This window comes from Excalfactoria chinensis, chromosome 5, assembly GCF_039878825.1.
Source record: "Excalfactoria chinensis isolate bCotChi1 chromosome 5, bCotChi1.hap2, whole genome shotgun sequence".
Lineage (NCBI taxonomy): Eukaryota > Metazoa > Chordata > Aves > Galliformes > Phasianidae > Excalfactoria > Excalfactoria chinensis.
Genome location: NC_092829.1, coordinates 27,995,189 through 28,014,371, shown reverse-complemented (window position 1 = coordinate 28,014,371; position 19,183 = coordinate 27,995,189). Strand labels below are relative to the sequence as shown.

At 38.0% G+C, this 19,183-nt stretch overlaps 1 protein-coding gene across 1 annotated transcript in view; it reads right to left on the bottom strand.

The window, feature by feature from the left end:
- Nucleotides 1–16,918, bottom strand: part of RYR3 (ryanodine receptor 3) — a 183,209-nt gene extending 166,291 nt beyond the window's left edge. Inside the window, exon 1 of the mRNA XM_072337850.1 lies at nt 16,754–16,918. Within this exon, the coding sequence (XP_072193951.1) occupies nt 16,754–16,852 (99 nt within the window). The 5' untranslated portion in view covers nt 16,853–16,918. The remainder of the gene's footprint in view (nt 1–16,753) is intronic.
- Between the last annotated feature and the right edge of the window lie 2,265 nt (nt 16,919–19,183).

Sequence of the window (19,183 nt, the reverse complement as noted above, 5' to 3'; positions counted from 1 at the left end):
GATGAACAATAAAGGAAAAAGCAACTGTAAGTATTACAGGTATTACAATACCTGTAATACACTGAAGTTGAAGAAGCATAAATGATGTAATTGAAATAGCTTGCTTAATAAATAAATAAATAAATTGGGAGAGACAGAAAATTAATTATTTCTTGTTCCTATACTATACACTGCTATACAGTTGTTAAAAATTCTGGTAATACAAACTACAACGAGAATATTTAATGCACAGAGAAAAACAGATACATCAACAACAAATTCAACAAGTCAGCCGAGCTCTTAAAAAACATCTCATCTTAGATGCAACTGAAGATTTTTCCAAGATTATTCTTTCATTCATTTTACCCTTTCTTGTAATAGAAAGTGAGTAACAGATAACAACTGTATCATGAAATGCATTGCAGAAAAATGTCCTAATAAATTTGAAGACAATATCATGGAATACCTTCATAAGTAGTATGCAGAACCTCTGCCAGATCCAAAGAGACTCAAGGAAAATTTCATTTATTTGATCTTAAAGTATTCTCAGCTTTTAATAGAGTCTAAACTACTTGTATATAAGTAAGTAATTCAGAGAAAGTTCCCAGTATTTAATTAACTACTGAAACAAACTTCTCACTAGAAGGATCCCCTGTTACTGTCTGACACATGAACATTTGTCCAATGCACTTCTTTGCAAATATTAATCTAGTAAGCATTACCAAATTAAGCCACAGAGAACTGTGCTACAGATCTCAAAAAGGATATCAGTACACAGGTGACCCCTACTCAGATGATGCTACTATAACTATAACTATTACGCTGGACAGACAACTGAAGAAGAACTATTATAATGCTTCCATTTCACATGCTTTTTGTTTTATCAATAGGGATACATCATTAAGGACACAGATCTGATAAAAACAACATGCACTGACAATATTTAAATAAGAACTGTTTATATGCCACATCAATCTTAGGTAAACAGAAATAAAGCCCCTAAAGTAAGAAGACATGGTATATTATCATTTTTTTAATTTATATTTAGCAACAGTGAAAATGATTGAAAAACACTTTATTCCTATCACTCCAGGCAGTTCATATTGTAAGACTGAGATAACTTCCCATCTTATCTACACAGCAGAGAACCTCACTTTCAAGCACCATAAATAAGAAAAATCGTATTATCACAGGGGTTGAAAGGGGCCTCAATGGATCATCTAGTCCAACCCCTCTCCTAAGGGAGGTACCCCACAATAGGTTACACAACTAGGCATCCTAGTCTTGAATATCTCCACAGATGGAGACTCCACAACCTCTCTGGGCAACCTGTTCCAGTGCTCCACCACCCTTAGCATAAAGAAGTTCCTATACATGTTTGTATGGAACTTCCTTCATTCAAGTTTTAGGCCACTGCTCCTTGTCCTATCTCTGCACACCACTAAGAAGTGCCTGGCCTCATCCATTTGCCTCCCACCTCCACTTAGATATTTATAAACATTAATCAGATGCCCTCTCAATCTTCTTTTTCTGAGGCTGAACAGACCTAGGTTACTTAGCCTTTCCTCATACAGGAGATGCTACAGGCCCTTTATTACCTTTGTAGCCCTCCGCTGGACTCTTACGAGATCCCAATCTTTTTCAAACTGAGGAGTCCAGAACCGGATACAGTATTCTAAATGTGGACTCACCAGGGCAGGATAGAAAGGGAGGACCACCACCCTCCATCTTCTAGCTTCACTCTTTTTAATGCACCCCAGGATACCATTGGCCTTGTAAGACAAAGGGTTCACTGCTGGCTCACGGCCAACCTGCTGTCCACCAGAACACCCACATCCTTCACAGAGATCCTCTGCATCAGGTCTCTCCCTAACTGACACATGCAGTTACTCTTCCCCATATGCAAGACTCTACACTTGCTCTTGTTAAACCTTATCAGATTCCTCTCTGCCTAACTCTCCAGTCTGTCCAAGTCTTGTTGAATGGTAGCACAGCCATCTGGTGCATCAGCCACTCATCCCAGCTTTGTATAACCAGAAAACTTGCTGAGAGTGGACTCCATCCTTTCATCCAGGTCACTGATGAAGATGTTGGACAAGACTAAAAACAGTACATATCTGTAGGGAACACTACTAGTTACAGGCCTCCAACCAGTATCTGTGCTGCTGATGACCACCCTCTGAGCTCTGTCACTCAGGCAGCTGTCAATCCACTTCAATGTCCACTCATCTATCCCACACATTCTAAGTTTCATAACAAGGATGTTGTGGGAGATGGTGCCAAACGCCTTGCTGAAATAATGTACGCAACATCCACTGCTCTCCTCCCACCTACCCAGCCAGTAACGACATCATACAAGGTCACCAGGTTGGTCAAGTGTGATTTCCCCTTGGCAAATCCATGCTGACTACTCCTGATAGCCTTCAGTTCCAAATACTTGGAGAGAGTAATGTAATGATAAATAAACACATTCATATACAAATGTGTACAAGCCATCCAATTACCTGAAGTCTAAGAAATGACAACATCTAAATGATTAAAAATATAACTGAAAAAAAAATTAAACTATAAACTTTTAATGTAAATCTATGTAAATAATCTAGATCTTGAAAAAAATTAATTCAAATATTCTATTTTAGGTCTTCATAAAAACAACATTTTGTTATGCAATTATAGCAGATAACTTCACACAGTCTATAACAGAAAATCTCCCATTCCTTTCTGTAAACAATTGTATGACTGGGTGCATTTATCAAAATGTTTAAAATTAGGTCATTAAGATAAGCTGTTAAAGAAGTAAGAGTCTGGGAAGACAGAAGCATTCAAACCTCTTTCACACAAGGTTATGATCAATTTGTGCAAAGAATCAAGCAAACACAGGTGCAAACAAAAGGGTATACATTCCCACACCAACACCCTATTCAAATCTGTGGAAAGCAAGATACAACTTTGATTAATGTGCTATGAGGCACCTCAATATATATATAATAAATATATAATATATATATATATTCATTTGTATTAAAAAGTAGAAAAATAAAATAGAAAAACAGGAATACAGTGAATTTCAGAAAAACAGCACAGCAATACACCTACTAACCAATGTTTCCACCACAGTTCAGACCCTAACTTTGGCAGGTTTCATTACAAGTATATTTAAATTGCTCCTATACTTTGAGTGCAGGGCACCTACACCAATATTTTCTGTTGGCAAGTGACTATGTAGGTATTTCTGATGGATGAACACAGAAGCCATCTTCTCCAAGGCATCACCTCATATTTGATTCATTTGGCAGCAGTGGGAATGACAAAGAACCTGAAAACAATTCCCAAAGTGGAAAGGACTCTGTCAGCTTATCACAGCTGTATAGTCCCTATAAGAAAATAAAGGCTCAAATGAGAATGCTCTACTATCACTCATGCACATTACCAAGGATAACAACATTCTTTCCGTATCCCTCCAGACATTATTATCAAAACAGCACTTGTTAACATATCTGTTATCACAAAGGCTGTCGAAATGCTACCTTCCTAAGTTTCTAATGCATTCATACCATAGGAAGGAGCAATAAGCAGTAAAGGAAAGTCTCCTATAGGACAAATGTTACAAAGGTAACAGACAGAGTTCATTATTGCACACTGTGCACAAGTATTAAGTGCTTTGCTTCTCCCTTACATTCAAGAAATACAAATATGCTCAAATACACTGAATATCCAGCCAAATGCAGACAAAGGCCACTAACTAAAAACCAGAGAAACAATTCCAAGCCTTTCTACAGAAACAAAACAAAAAATCATAAAAAAAGCAATAAGGTAGTGAGATAAGTAAAAAAAGTGTATTCAATATGTTTATTTATATTCATCCTGAGCTAATAGGTTGAAGAACAAATAGGAAGAAAGTGAATTAACAATGTATTAGCAGTATCATCTTTTAAGTTATACCGCCACTCATGCAGGCTTTACACAAGAACTTGGAATGAATTGAATACTAAATTCATATTAGTACTATGACAGAGGAAGTGCTCCTGTCCTCTCCCCTGGAATTAGTTCTCAAGTTCATTGTCATTCTCACTGCTGACAAATTAATCAAATAAGAGGAATGTCTTGCAGCAGAAAGTGATAGGGAAAAGATTATCATTCACTGTTCCCTAGAAATGAATACAAGTACCACGTTAAGAGTTAATCTCCTGCTCCATTTAAAAAAAAAAAAAAAAAAAAAAAAAAAGACGACTATATTTTTAGGATCAGGAATGATTTAATCTTCTTTTATACCTCACCATGACAGAGTCTTCTCTGAGAGCAATGTGCTCCTTATAACACTCTAGAGCACTTCTTCCTAAAGTCTCAAAACTAAAAGAATTGGGATGTCAGGTATTTCCAAAGACTCGGTATGTATGGGAAATATTCATTAGCAATTCACATTCTCAGAAATATTTTAACCTGGAGAAAATCCTGATCAATTAGTAATGACCCTGGAAGAATTCTAAACAGTGTCTATACTTCATGTTTGCATGTACACACATGGAATCAATAAAAGCTATAAGAAGTACTGAAAGCTTACATTACTGTGGCATTCAGTATTTACAGTAAGAATAATTTATTGTTATGAAATTATGAGTGATCCTTTGTTCATGACAGTGAAGCTTGAAAGAAGGCAACAGTAACTGATAAGGCTATTCACAGAAAAGAAGCTGGGGATTTCCAAGGTAGAAATCTAGACCACTACTTCCTAACATCAAGTAAAATAAACATCACTGCATAGTCTCACTTGCTGCTTTTTTTTTTTTTTTTTTTTTTTTTTTTTTTTTTTTTTTTAAATTAGCACTTTATATGCTGGACAGAAGAACAATGTAGTTCTACAACCATGACAGTGGGTCACAGCAGCATTAATTGCCATCTCATGCAGTGCACAGGCTATCTACCAACAGGCAAAGTGTATCCCCTCATCACTGTGAAAGATTTCAGTTAAGGGAACATCCTAGGAAATGAAAGGATGGAAGATATTCATTTAAAGCCCCAGTCTCAGAAAAAAGCACAACCTCCTACAAGCACAGTAATCTACTAGGCTACATAACACAGATACTTCTTTAAAAAGTGGAGTCAGGGGGAAGGATGTTGGATAAGATTCTACACTGTGATTATCCATCTGCTCTCACACTGAAATTCTCACAGGCTTACAAGTGCAAATGACATTTTATCACACCTGAACAGTTTGTATAAACAGCAGCAACCATCACTACTCAACCACTACTCAATCACTGCAACCTTTCATTGCCAGAAATAAATTGTCCCAGCCTTGTAGAAATTAGGCTTGCAATCTCCTACTTTGGGCATTTAACGTGTTTTATTTTAGAAACTTACCAATTTAAAGTTATATCAACTCTAGGAGAGAGTTTCTGGAACATTACTCATGATGAATGTGAAGGTAGTATGGAAAGAGAAGGGAAATACGCATATCATTTTTTTTTCCATGTTAGTTACACAACAAAACACTCTTAGTCATGCAAGGTAAAAATAATGAATGAGACAAGATGATATATGAAAAGGACACTATCTTCTTTCTACACATTAATGTATGAACACTACTTGCTTATAAGTCCAAATTGGTTGTCATACTAGAATTGTGTAAAGCCTTAGGAAAGAATGGTGTGAGGGCTCTTTTTAGAAAATTACACTGAGTAAAAGGTATTTCACTAATTATCACCCCTTCCCAAATAAATCCTTATGTCCTCTTAAAATAAGCCTCTTTTAAGCAGAGAAAAGATCACAGAATATTTGCAGAGCCCCCACTTTGACATCTGTTGGTATTCCCTATGCACAAATGTGCTTCTGTGTGCATGTTTATTGGAAGAGGTCATCAAGGGCTTGCTTGGATTATTCATCATTTTCAAGCTCTCCTATTTGCAAAGCTTCTGTTAATGTCAGTGAAATCTAACCTAGACAGAAGTTTCAGAGGTCAGATATTTGGCATGCTGCATTTAGAAACCCAAGTACAAAGTTGACAAGGATGCTTCAGACATAGGGGATTACAGCGGAAATAGGTCTCCCTATGCCTAACTGACTATTGAGCAGATTCAAGGAAGAAAACACTGAGATTGCCTGACGTTATTAAAGCCTGCATTTTTGCTTTTTTTTTTCCCTACCGACTAAATCAATTCTTCAATTTGGCAAAGCCCAGCACAGAAAAAACACTATTTTTAATACAGCAGAAAAGGAATAAGACACAAGACATAAAATCACATACTACATGATCAATAAAAAGCAGATACTTACAGTTCGTAGGAACTGTATTTCATCTTCCCCTCCTTCACCCCCTTCAGCCATGGCTCTTGAGGAGTCAGCCCTGCTAAGACTCTGATCGCCTCCACCGGCGGCTCTCTGCGCTCAGTACAGCTCCTCTTCTCCTATCAGTATTAGCATATAGCTAATCCACAGCCATATAGGGAGCTCAGCAAACTCCACTGCACTGCAGACTGTCAGTCAACCCCCTCACTGCCAGAACCAACTGCGCTGCTTTTCCAGCTCATAGCAAGCAATTCCTTTCCTTTTCTCTCTTAACTCTCTACCCTAGAGGCAAATACATATATAAATAAATAAATTCCCTATTGTTAAGGTATTGCAGGAAGCATTAAATGCATCATTAGCTTGTGGTGGGTTGATTTATTTTTTATTTCCCAGACAGTTTAGACACAACAGCAATAATGCTGAAGTGTTAATGAAATCAGAGCTTACACTTCCATTTTCAGATTAGGGTACCCAGTTCTGCACTGAAATGTATCAAATTTGGCAACTCAGTTTTTTTTACTGATTTGTGCAGCAGAAAGATGCAAATCATAGGACATGCTGATTTTACAAGCTGATTTTGACAGCAGATGTCTTCAGCTTGCTTGCAATAACTACCTTCTTTTTTTTCTTCCCAGCATAAGCAGCTGCAAATCTGATTTCTAAAAGGACTCGATGATCTGTGCCTACTCTGTGTAGTTATTTTTTCTATCCTTTAAAATAGCATTTAGGTAAATATCCTATGGACCATACGGATTTTATCTGTAGCATTTCAAAACTGCACATGAATATGCATAGAAGATGGTATAAACACAGTTCAAAACCTACCCAGCACACATGTTAAAATGCAACTTAAAATAACTTTAACTTGACTTTAATTTGTTATTAATGAAAATGGTTCAACATTAGTAAATCAGCAAGGGGGAAAAAAGCACATAGGTCTGGTTCCAAATATACTAGAGTAAAGGGAAGAAAAGAGAAAGGAAGCAAGGAAACAGGAGATGAGAGCATTAATGAGGATCTGGCCAGCCAATTTAGTATATGATCTTACATTACATGACAAGGTTGCAAACACAGCCTACTCACACATTCCATACCCAAAATTTGTGACATCCATATTTGACATCAGTATGTGTGCTTTTGCAAAGAACACTGTATGTGCACAGTCTTTTCCTGAGTAACATCGTGTTTTTGTTTTTGTTTTGTTTTTTACAAATGAAAAACTGAGGCATTAAGGTAGTGGGAGAATAACTTTCTTGGCAAGGACAAAAGTTTCACAGAAATAAAATGCAAGCAGGTAAGCCTTTGTCCACAAAGAAATACACTCACACGTAACTGTTGAGACATGGAACCCAGAACACACTGTCCCTACTACCAAAAATAGTACTGTAATTTTTCTCTAATCAAAATTAACATAGATACAAGCTAAACCACAAGATGCTCAACAGTTTATCTTCTTCAACAGGTAAAACGCTTTGAAAAATGTTTCACTCTCTCTCACCACCCTGAGAAACCCTGTCGAAAAATAATGATGATCACATTACTTGGCAACAGAAGCGACTCCAAAGCTTCCATGTGACACAGCAAGTCAGGCTAGCCAAGGCACTGACAGTCCACCTATTCCTCCTCCCCATCATTTCTTTTTCTGCTGAAAGCACACAACTCAGATAGTTTTGTACAAGTCAAGTGCAGCGTGGCATAAAAACATTTTTCAGAAGGCATGTGTCAGAAAACCAATTGGTTGTTCTCTGAATGTTGTTTTGTTTTTTTTTCTTTTAGATTCCAGTCATTGTTGAATCCCTGTTTTCTCCTCTTTACTCATAAACAAAAAGCGCGAAACTCAAGAGATCCCCTAAAAGCTAATTATATAGTTACCCTGGAAAAATTCAGTCTGAAGTCCACAGAAAAATACCTAAAGCCAAAGCAAGCCACGTCAGTCTATACTGAAAAACAGATTAGGTAGATAGGGGTCTGCTGATGATATGTGCTTACCCAAATATTTACACGGATTTGATACATGTATCACATAGCACAGCCCACACATGTAAGGATAGCTTTCCAGTGAAGTCTCAAGGAAGCAACTGGTAAGGCATGCTACTTCTCTTCCAAAGATGATAATCAAGGAAAACTCAACATACTGAGAAAGTAAGTGCTAGTCAGAAGATTCATTACAAGTGTTCATGCGTGCACACAAAAAAAGTGTTTCTTCACAAATAGAAATCCATGTAATGCAATATATCTGCTGATCAAGTTTGATTTCATTTACCAGAGTAAGATTTTCAGGAAGAAAATTCTCAACACGCAGAGCTGAGATTAATCTACCTGAATCAAGCTGAAAGGAGAAAATATGTAACTTTTCTCTATATCTTAGTATTCTGTCCAAAATGGTACCTATGGAACTTCAGTATACTTCTACAGTAAAATATTACTATCTTTACATCACGTAAAATAAATACCTATGTCTGGAACTTCTAATAACATAGCTACAAAGGTTAGCATTTATTTAAGTACACGCATCAACATGCTAGGATCTCACTTTGTACTTCTAAACAAAAGACAAAGAATATGAAAAAAAAAAAAAAAAAAAAAAAAAAAAAAAAAAAAGAATGCTAAGAATAGCACTGTAACATGTAGAGGATATATCAGACATCTGAAATCTTGGCTCACATCAAAATTGATATGAATGTTTTTCTTTCTGTTATGTCCTTTTTCTTCACTTGGTACTTAGTTTTACAAAACAACCTAATTACTTGACCCAGAAAACAAATTATTTCAGCTAGATTTTTTAAAAATCATCAAGTAAACTGCAAAGCTATTTAATAACATTTTTGTTTCTTAGGACTTTACTCTGCTTGGTGATATGCCTATACTTTTAACAAGAAAAATATTTAACTGCTAAAGCTTAATGCTACATGTCTTCTCAAGACATAACTGTGGTTCTTTCCAGGATTTCCTTACTGTTCTGTGACTGAGGTTTGGCTGTTCATGGATCTACATGTAATTAGAAGTTTTTTACATGAAGTACAATGCCTCACATTTTTAACTTCTTAATACCAACCTGTCTTTAAAAATCTGTCTATAGAAGGAGGAAAAAAAAAAAAAAAAAAAAAAAAAAAAGGATTGATTAACTGAAGTCATGACTGAAAGTGACTGAAAGAAAATTATTTCAGGCCACTGCAGTAAATCAATCCAAAAGGGTTACACATCACACACAGCGTGTTGATATACAGTGACTCTGCGTTATTGGAGATGGCTGTGAGGTGGAGTATTCCACCAAGAAAGTTGCAAAGGTCAAACAAACTGAGTTGGAATCATTACGTATTTTATGATAACCTATTTTTATTGATCAATTTTAAACCTGTATTTCAGTACTTTTGATGCTGAACACATTCTGGACAGTTTCTTGCACTTTAAAGCTGTCAAAAGTAACTCACCCAAGAAGTTTTGAAAAACTACAAAAATTTAAGAGAAAGATGTTTTCTGTTTTCAGCACAAGCAGTCTGCTTATTTTCCAAACACATAAAGTTGCTGCTTCTTATACATTCAGGCTAACTCTTCACATAAGTTCCTGACTCTACGTTAACTTTTGGCAGAATTCATTGTTGCTGCCACCAAACAATTCAATGTTCAAAACCTTCACAGTGGCAGTAGCCAGGCAACAAAAAAAGGTTATAAAAAAAGCAAACAACCTCCCTGCTATAACAAAAGGAATACCTAAATCTAAATCTTTTTTTTTTCTTTTTTCTTTTTTTTTTTTTAATTTTCTTTCTTCTTTTTCCAGTGAATATTTTACCCTTCAAAGTATTGACTTACACCATTCAAGAATGGTCAAAAATATATTAGAAGATATTGAAGATCTAGTGGTAAATACATGCAGCATGACAATTTCAGAAGCAGAGGTTAAAAAACATCAGTTACCTGACTACCTGTTGGGTGTGAAATCAAGACTATATGTTCCACTGACAATAACAGATCTAAAAGCTAAAATCTAGTTGGTTCTCTGCACCAACTTACAGGTTCGCCTATATACATTTCATAATATAGGAACATTTTAGCTTAATATTAAACAATTATTACTCTCAAAATGTTCTGTACAGTTCAAATAGAAATAAAAACTGCTTGATTACCAGACATTGCAACAATATGCTTCCTTTCCACAACTATTTATGTCAAAATACCAGAAATCTATTTAAAGCTCAATGAATTATTATTCACTCTCAGTCAATGTTTTTCATACCTAAAGCAAGCAGATAACACCACATAATCTCCCCAGGGTCCTTCAATACCAAACTCTCTGCATACTTTATGTTCCACTTAAATACAAGATTATGTATAGATATGGTTTTAAAAAGCCATTAAGAGGCAGCAAGTTACTTCCTCTACAGAAAAACTCATCATTTTCAAATCTGCTATGCTGGACATTTTTCGGCTATGTGTTAAGGAGGTCAACTACTCTTCCAGCTCACAGACATCAGCACTCACTGTAAGTAAACATTCCAGTCACAGTAGGAAAAGGGTTTTTTTTTTTTTTTTTTTTTTTTTTTTTTTTTTTTTTTTTCCCTCCTGGGAACTTGCCCTTAACACATTCCAGCTTTTTAAAGTTTCTTCTAAAGGAATTCAATATAAATAACACCGGAAAATGCAAGATATTATAAGTAGTCAAGATGAGGAATATATTCATCAGAAGATTTGTAAGAGTAACTAACGGGAGAACAGTTGGGGTTTGTTTGTTGGTTTGTTTTTTTTTTTTTTGTTTGTTTGTTTTAAGATTACATACATTCCTAAACCTCATCTAAATTTTTCCTGTCCTTTTAGAAATTAATACTGTGGAATTTGACACATCCTATGTGAATGTTTTGTTGTGAAACACAAAGTTTCATTTTACTGTTAAACACTTAGGCAATATGATGCAATTATTTAGAGACGTAGAAGGAATAAGTTGTCTTATGGTGTTTTAGAATCAATGGCACACTGTGAGTACTGCTTATAAGACCTAGTTCAGTGATTCACCAAGAAACTTCACCACAACTCTATTCAAGTAAGGAGAAGTCAGTATCTCAGAACAGATGCTCACAGCTCACCAAGAGGAAAGCTGTAAATTGCCAAAGCAAAGTCTGTGTAAATGCCATAATTTTTAACATTTACATTCCCAACTAGACAAGGTCTAGGTCTAAAAATTCAGGAAAAAGTATAATAATAATATTGGACTCTAAAATGCACAACTTAATTGAGTTGAATAGATGTAACTAGGGAGAAATTTCAAACAGTGGCACTCATGTTCAACACAATTTTAAATGAAATCCTCATAGTAATAATTTGTTTGTCACATGTATTCCAGCCTCCTGAATACACAGATCATTCTATTACTGTTAGAAAGAGAAACACAGTAACAAAACAAGAAAAACAGTGTTGACATATAGAATACCTTTGTCCTTTTTCCCTCTAACTGATCTTCAAAAGTTTGTGCTAGATTGCCATCTAGTGGCACGAGAAAATAAAGATTGTAAGACAAGTTATTCAGTGTAATCACTAAGTTGTTCTTACCTACGTTTCATTTACAAGTTAATTATAGGTTATCTAATGTATTTTTTTAAACATAGCCTATGATGTTAAGAACTCTGGTACTGAATCCTAGTTTCTCTTTAAAGACAAACGATTTATTTTTCACAATCTTTCCCCACAATTTGTAAATTTGCCAACGCGTGCATTTTTTAGTGGCCACTTTTTTGTTCCCAGTGAAAGCAACATAAATGTTTTATGATCAAATGTAAAACACAGATAAAAGTAAAGTACAAGGGAAAAAAAAAAAAAAAGACACAGTATATTTTCAAAACATTATAATAGATATATTTCAAATTTAGAAATAACTTCAAAACATTCTTATGTAAGCCTGGCTTTATAGTGGTAAATGAGGCAGCAAACATAAAATTGTCATGACGTAACCAATGGTTAAAATGTATGAATGCAGACTAATAGAGTATAAATAACAAGTGAAAAACCTCATGAACAATATGGTTATTTTTAAACGTAATTCTTGGAAAGATAAAAGTGATTGTAACACCTGTGGTGTCCACATCTTGGCACAGAAAAAGCACTGTTGCAGTCAGGCCCAAAACTGAATGCAGTACTTGACATGCAGCCTCACCAATGCTGAGTACTAGGAAAAGGATCCCCTCCCTCCTGGCAAGGCTGTTTCTTATACAAGCCAGGATACCTCTGGCCTTTTTGGCCACCTGGGCACACTGCTGGCTCATGTTTAAATGAGCGATGACCAGGATACCAGCTCCATTTCTTTCACACTCCAGCTGCTCTGCCCCAAGCCTGCAATGTTGCCTGGGGCTGTTGTGTTCAAAGTGCAGAACTCAACGTCCTGCTTGGTTATGTTTGCTATCTACTCGTTTTGCCTTAGGATGACAGCAATCCCACCTCAGATCTAATCTTTGTTCCTTCTGCAATCCACATGCCAGTTACCTAGGAGAGGTCCTTTCACAAAGAACGCAATGATGGCTCCACTCCCCAGCTGGGGAGGTGGGGAAAAGCAAAACAAAAAACAGTAGTCTCTTTACAGAGACATTCTTAACCATCAAGCACCTCTTAGATCCTCCTTACATTTTTACGCCCCCCTCCCCCCCTTTTCTTTTTCCTTTCTTGTTATTGCAAAACTTGCAGCACAAGCGAGCCTGCAGCCCGCTTCTCTTCCATACTTCATCTCTCCTGCAGCCAATTCCTTAAGAGAAAACCATCCTGCTACCACCACAGCCCCTCCCTATGCTTTATGTTTTCTCTCCTCCTCGTGCACTATTGTGCATTTCTCCCTTACCTTCCCCCTCTTTTCTTCTTTCCCTTCTCACCGCGTTCGGGACCCCTCACGACTCGCCCAGCACCGCACCTGCGGGGCGCATTTCCCACCCCCACCTCTCCTCACGCGCCCCCAACGGCCACCACCTCGTGCATTCGGCTCCTGCTCGCTCTCGTCTGCTTAGAAGACATAATGCAAAAATCTCAAATTGGGAAAAAATAAAATAAAGTACAACCCACTGTTACGTTCCCAGAATATTTGCTTTTGATACCCCTCTTCTTGCATTTGTTTCTAAGAGCATTCACAGGTTGCAGTGGGGTCAGCAGGGAAGCGCGGTGCTCAAAGCTCAGCTGCAAACCCAGAGCAAATCGCTGCTTGCAGCACGTCTGCACCCGCAGCGCAGCTACACCTGCTGGAACTAGGCGGACATTCTCACAGCACTTTGCACTTAGAACACATAAGAGTTTATGTGCAGAAGTTACAGGATGGATTCTGGAACGCATTTAAAAATAAAGCTGGCATTTCTACTCGTCCCTCTTCATTCCTTTATAAGGCTTTGCATAAATATCCAGCTTAATAGTTTTCACGAGTTAGAGACCAGTTCACATCAAAGAATGATGCCATCCTGGCTCCTGCTGTTGCTGATCAGATGAAGTGCCTGCCATGAACTCCAACAGCAGAGGCACAGAGCAGAAGCTGTTTGCAGTCATCAGTTGTTGTGATCATTCAACAAAACTGTCTTTCTTTCTGCAGGCTATTTCCTAAAGCTGTGAACAAAATGATCTGAAGAATCCAATCATTCAGGTATAAGGATGAAAATGACCACATGTGAATTAGTTCTAACGGTCATTTTGCAACCAACCATCATTCCATAGTCCTAAAAATGCCATCCTTCTGATGTTTCATAAAATTTGATAGTAAATCTCGTGATCACACATTTAAAGGGTTTTTGAACCATGACCAATTCTTTCCATTCCTTCAATTGTTTCTGAAAAAGGGTGCATTTTAGCCATAAAAAGAAACACACAATAATCCATGTTTACAATGTTGTTACAGTGTTTACTTAGTTTTATTTATTTATGTCTCTAAAGCTTATTTAACAAAAACACACTGGTATATTTCATTCACTCATTCACACCCATAAACAAGCTCCCAGACACTGGGAGCAAGCCTGTCTGCCTGGAAATGCTCCTGCACACTGCTGACTGCAGGGGATGCCAGCTATCAAGTCTTTATCACACTGCCAAAGTTCTTAATCAGCAACAACACACTAGGAGATGAACAGACCTCTTAGACAAGGCTGCTGTTCATCGTGTGCTTTCTTCTCGTTCACTGAAAATGAGGCTTGAATGCCTATTTTCATGAAAAGCTGACAGGACTGGAAACAGCACTGCAGGGTCGGCTGCCCAGAGCTATTCTCTCAGGACGAGGCAGGCTTTCTGGTCTCCATAAATGACTTTACCCTGAAATAAAAGGAAGACTGGGAACAGTGTTCCTCACTGATATTATTTTGGATCATTTTTTTAACCTTTGATTCTCAATTTCTTCGCACAATTTCATTTATTTCTGTTACAACTCTTCAAATACTGATCAAACTGCCATTTGTCCAAGTAACTACCTAACCTGGCACTGGAGATAAAAAGGAGTAAGTAGAATATGATATTGGAAGAGAAATTTAACTTGATTCATATTTGGGTCTTAGAATTTAAATACAGCATTATCTGACACAAACCCATCTCCCAGGTTTTATTTTTACTTCAGGTCTGAACTTGTTCTGGACTTTCAGGGTCAGAAATTGTGACAGCCCTATTTCAAGAAGACAAGAAAAAAAAAAAGACTAGCAATACTCCAAGGAGATCTCACGGCTACTTAGTTTTACAGCAGAACTGTGATATAATCCACATCTAGGGTTTGTAAAATACCTAACTTCTCCTGTTTTACTGTATTTTATCTCCTAATTCTCCAGTGTAACAAACCTGTTGTTTAGCAATTTTCCTCCACCAGAGGTCTCCCCCTCCACCTATCTTTAAGTGTTTCTACAATATCACAAGAAAGGATCTGTCTGCCAGCAACACTTGCTGAACAAGTTCACACAAGCCCTGAACCACCCATGTAGATTATTAGTCGTATTTCAGTTATCTTAAAGGCAGCAGATTCAGTCTTTCAGCAGCACAAATCTCATAAATCCTGCCCAGTAAATTCAAAAACTGAAAGTTTGTGGTAGGAAAATAATTCACTAGAGAATACCTAACAGATATTCAAGACAAATGCCACAGGTGACATGATGAAAAAAGTCAGTTAATAAATAATTGCTGCTTAGTTTAGAAATAAAAATGGCCTTTTCCACTTTTTCTTCACATATATTTCAATGTGCCACATCTCTTGTCTATTTGCTCTTCCTCTCATATTTGGTTGTTAACTTTCCACAGCTTTAAACATGTGATTTATTAGCCAAATACAAGGCTTGGGTTACAAACTGCAACCAATGCATTTCTCAACTGTAGTTCAGACATTTTCAACTTATTAATCTAATCTTTGTTGCTGCAAATGAAAATGCATTCAAGATACTTTAATTAACTTTTGTAACAAGATTCTACAAGTATTAGACATGACCTCTTGGGAGAACGTAGAAACCAATTATGCAATTAATCCTTCCAAATATCCCCAAGATAGTGGAGCAAAAGTCTAAAAGGGAGACACTGAAATACCTAGAGAATAAATTAAAAAACAAACAAACAAACCACTTGCACTTGTATCAACTACTTTGGATTAATTTGTGGTCAGTTAGCCTGGACTATCCTAGAAATGCGACATTTAATCATTGACATTCCTATTCTGGATATGGATCCAACAGGTGTATTTACTTTCACCTATTACAAAGAGACATTGCATACTAGATAAAGCACAGACAAGCCAAAACCAGAGCTTAGGTAACAATAAGTATCAGTGCAGAAGGAAGAGAAACTCCTAAAACTACAGCATTCCCAAGCAACACGTGCAGTCTGACCTACATTGGTTTTCATTTTAAAACTGTTCTGATGCCCTCTGGCAGATTTGGTGCCTCGCTATTATGATACAGTCTCACATAGGACTCCACACAAGTTCCATGATTACTTCAAACATTCAATTCAAGACGCTTAAAGTGACTCCAAAGCTTACTCCCATTTTTAAATCTTATACTAAGTTGATACAGCTCAGAAAGCAGTTTTTAAATTGTTTTTTATGAGTTTTAATTGCAGGTTATTTCATTTATTTACTTCAGACTCACTTCTAGCTCTACAGCTTAAATAGCTACATCTGGCAACTCAGAGAAACAAACTGGAAACTATGTTCTAAGCAGTAGAAACACACTTTGCTTTCTTTGCTTGGTTTTATTTGTTTTTCTCCTCACTGAAACACTGCTGCACAGCCCTCAAGAAAACCATTTCTAAGCGCTAATGCACGCGTTAATTTGCTCTCAGAAGACACGGACAGCTGCAGGAGACATGCCAGCCACCCCCGCTCACAGCTGACACCCTCCGGCCCCAGGAGCCCGCCTCGTTCAGCAGGCGCAGCGCCGCGTTCCGGGCCGCCCGAACCCATTTGCTCCGCAGGCACAGGACGTACTGCAAATGAAGCCACGGAGCACGGACACCCAGTGCGACAAAAAAAACGCCGCAACAGCCTTCTGGAATGGAAACGCGCGGTACTCACGTGGTCTAGGCGGAGTAGCGTGCCTCGGGGCGCCGACGGAAGAAGCATCTCCTTGTTTCCAGGAAAGCGTAATCCCTTCGGCTCCCACAGCAGGAGCATGGAGAGGGATCGGGAAGGAGCACGCCTTCTCTAATCGAGAGCGAGGGGGGCGGTGAAAGGCACGCGGCCCCCGGGGCAGCGGGGCGGAACCGCCTGGGCGGTGCTGGAGGGAGGGGCGCGTGCAAGAGTGCGGGGTAACGGGCCAGGTTGGTCCGGTCCCGTGCACGGCCCAGCCGTCCCCTCACGAAACACGTGCTTAATCATGTTTGTTTCAGCGGGCGAAGGCTCCTCCGCGTTGTTGGGCGGCGCCGATCTTGGTAATGTTATACCAATTGTTCAGAAGGCTCTTGCACGTTTCTAGGGCTGCCGGTTGCAGCTGGAGGGGCTGCTCTGGAAGCGGCCTCCATCGGGCACGTGGCCAGAACCGCTCCGTGCCTCTGGGAAAGGCAGCTTTGTTCGCCTTCCACGAACGCGTAATAAAACAAGTGAATTCCTGGTTACTCGGCTGCTGAGTTTCCCTAAACGCCGAGCTCCCCGATGAGTTGCCCGAGGGGAGGGCAAAGCAGGTCTGCCCCAGGGGAGCTCAGGCTTTGCCTCCCTTGGGGTGTGCCCGGACTTGACCCCGCGTGGACTGCTGCAAACCCTCAGGTCTAGGTGGGAGGGAGGGCAGGAGGTGAGAGAGGCTTTTAAAATATCACTAACTTCGGGTAGGGCTGTTATGGCTCAGGTTTGCAGCCAGATAAAGGTCATAGGAGAGCAAACAGATTAAATGTGTAAATGTTCACTGGGTGGAAGTAGGTATTATATTTGCAAGAAGAAGGTTTATTTATTTACAAAAATGCCTTTGTGAAGTAGTCCAATGAGCTGATAAAATAAGAGGAGAAAATGTAAAGTTCATCCTAAAAATAGAGGAAATATTATGATAAACATTAAGGTCCTTGCCCAGCAGGTTAAAGCAGACAGACAGCATATTCTGCTGGTGATTATTTGAGAGCTATTTATAACAATGTGAAGGGCTCTGAAAACACATTATGAATCATTGTAAAAGATTTTCTATTTTGTCTTACTTGTCCATTTGTCATCCATTCTTGCCCTTCCAAAAACTCCTATAAAACACAGCATTTCTCTCCATATCGCAGTTGGGAGATCTTTGATGATATGCAATAGGTCTCCATGAACTTTGTACCCTGTGCTAGCCAAGATTCTGCTTCCTTCTGCTAGCACAAAGCCTTAATGTCCATTATTCACATAGATCTTTTGTGTTCTGAAGATAGCAATTGTAAGAGAACTATCTGCTATGTTTTCTTTGTATGGAATCTCTTCTTCCTTGGAAAGTAGAATAAACGAACACCAAAAATGACAAGCTCTTGCTGTTCTACATTTGATCTTCCATGTTTCACAAAACACTAAGTATTTATTGTATTATGAAACAGAACTTATTGTATTATGAAACAGGACAGCAGTGGAGACATACAGGTGTATTTATGATGATGGAGGAAAAAAAAAAAACAAAACAGGAAAGAAATGAACGCTGAAAAAGGACATGAAAGGCAAGCTTCTACATGCAGAAGTTGAAGCTTTCAGGTTGTATTAAAAGTAGTCTTATATACGTAGCAGATAACTGTCATTAACAGAAGTGTTCTCTCTGACCTTTTTTGCTGAAAACACAGTAGGGAATCTTGAGGAATATAAACATCCCTAAACTTTGGTTGCACTTGGCTTGCATTTCTTTTATGTTATGGACTAGGCACCTTCACATGTAAAACACCACATTTAAATTGAGTTATTGATGGGACTTGGATGAAGGAATGAATTTTCTAGTTCTGTTATTGCATTTATAACCACTCAGTATGTTAACAAGCAGGCACTGAAGTTTCACAGAGCTTTGAAAACTAAGTTAATGTTGCAATTTTATTTGTCTTGTGTGTGTCCTGCTTTATAGTGTAGGTTGAACATTACGGAAAACATCTCCAGATGATGTTTCTAACAAATGCTTTTAATAAAAGTGTTTTTCTTTCATTCATATTATTTTCTCAAATTGTTTATTTCTCTTTGAAAGTTACTTAAAAATGCAGTCAAGTCATTTCTCTTTAGAAAGAATATTTATATACAAAGTTACAGCTATCAGTCTTGAATACTTTCTGTAACAATTGGACAGACTGATAAGTTTGGAAAGTCATTACACCAGGAAATGTAATGATGGAAGGATTAACACAATAGAAAGACACTGTAAATGAAGATTGCTCACCTGTATCAAAAGATTTTGGATTATAGGGGAAACCTTCACCAAAGAGGGCTTCCAGAAAAAGATCCTTCCCCAGTGGCAGTGAGCCCTTAAGTGGGGGGGGGGGGGGGGGGGGGGGGGTGGATCTGAGAGAGGTGTAGCCAGGC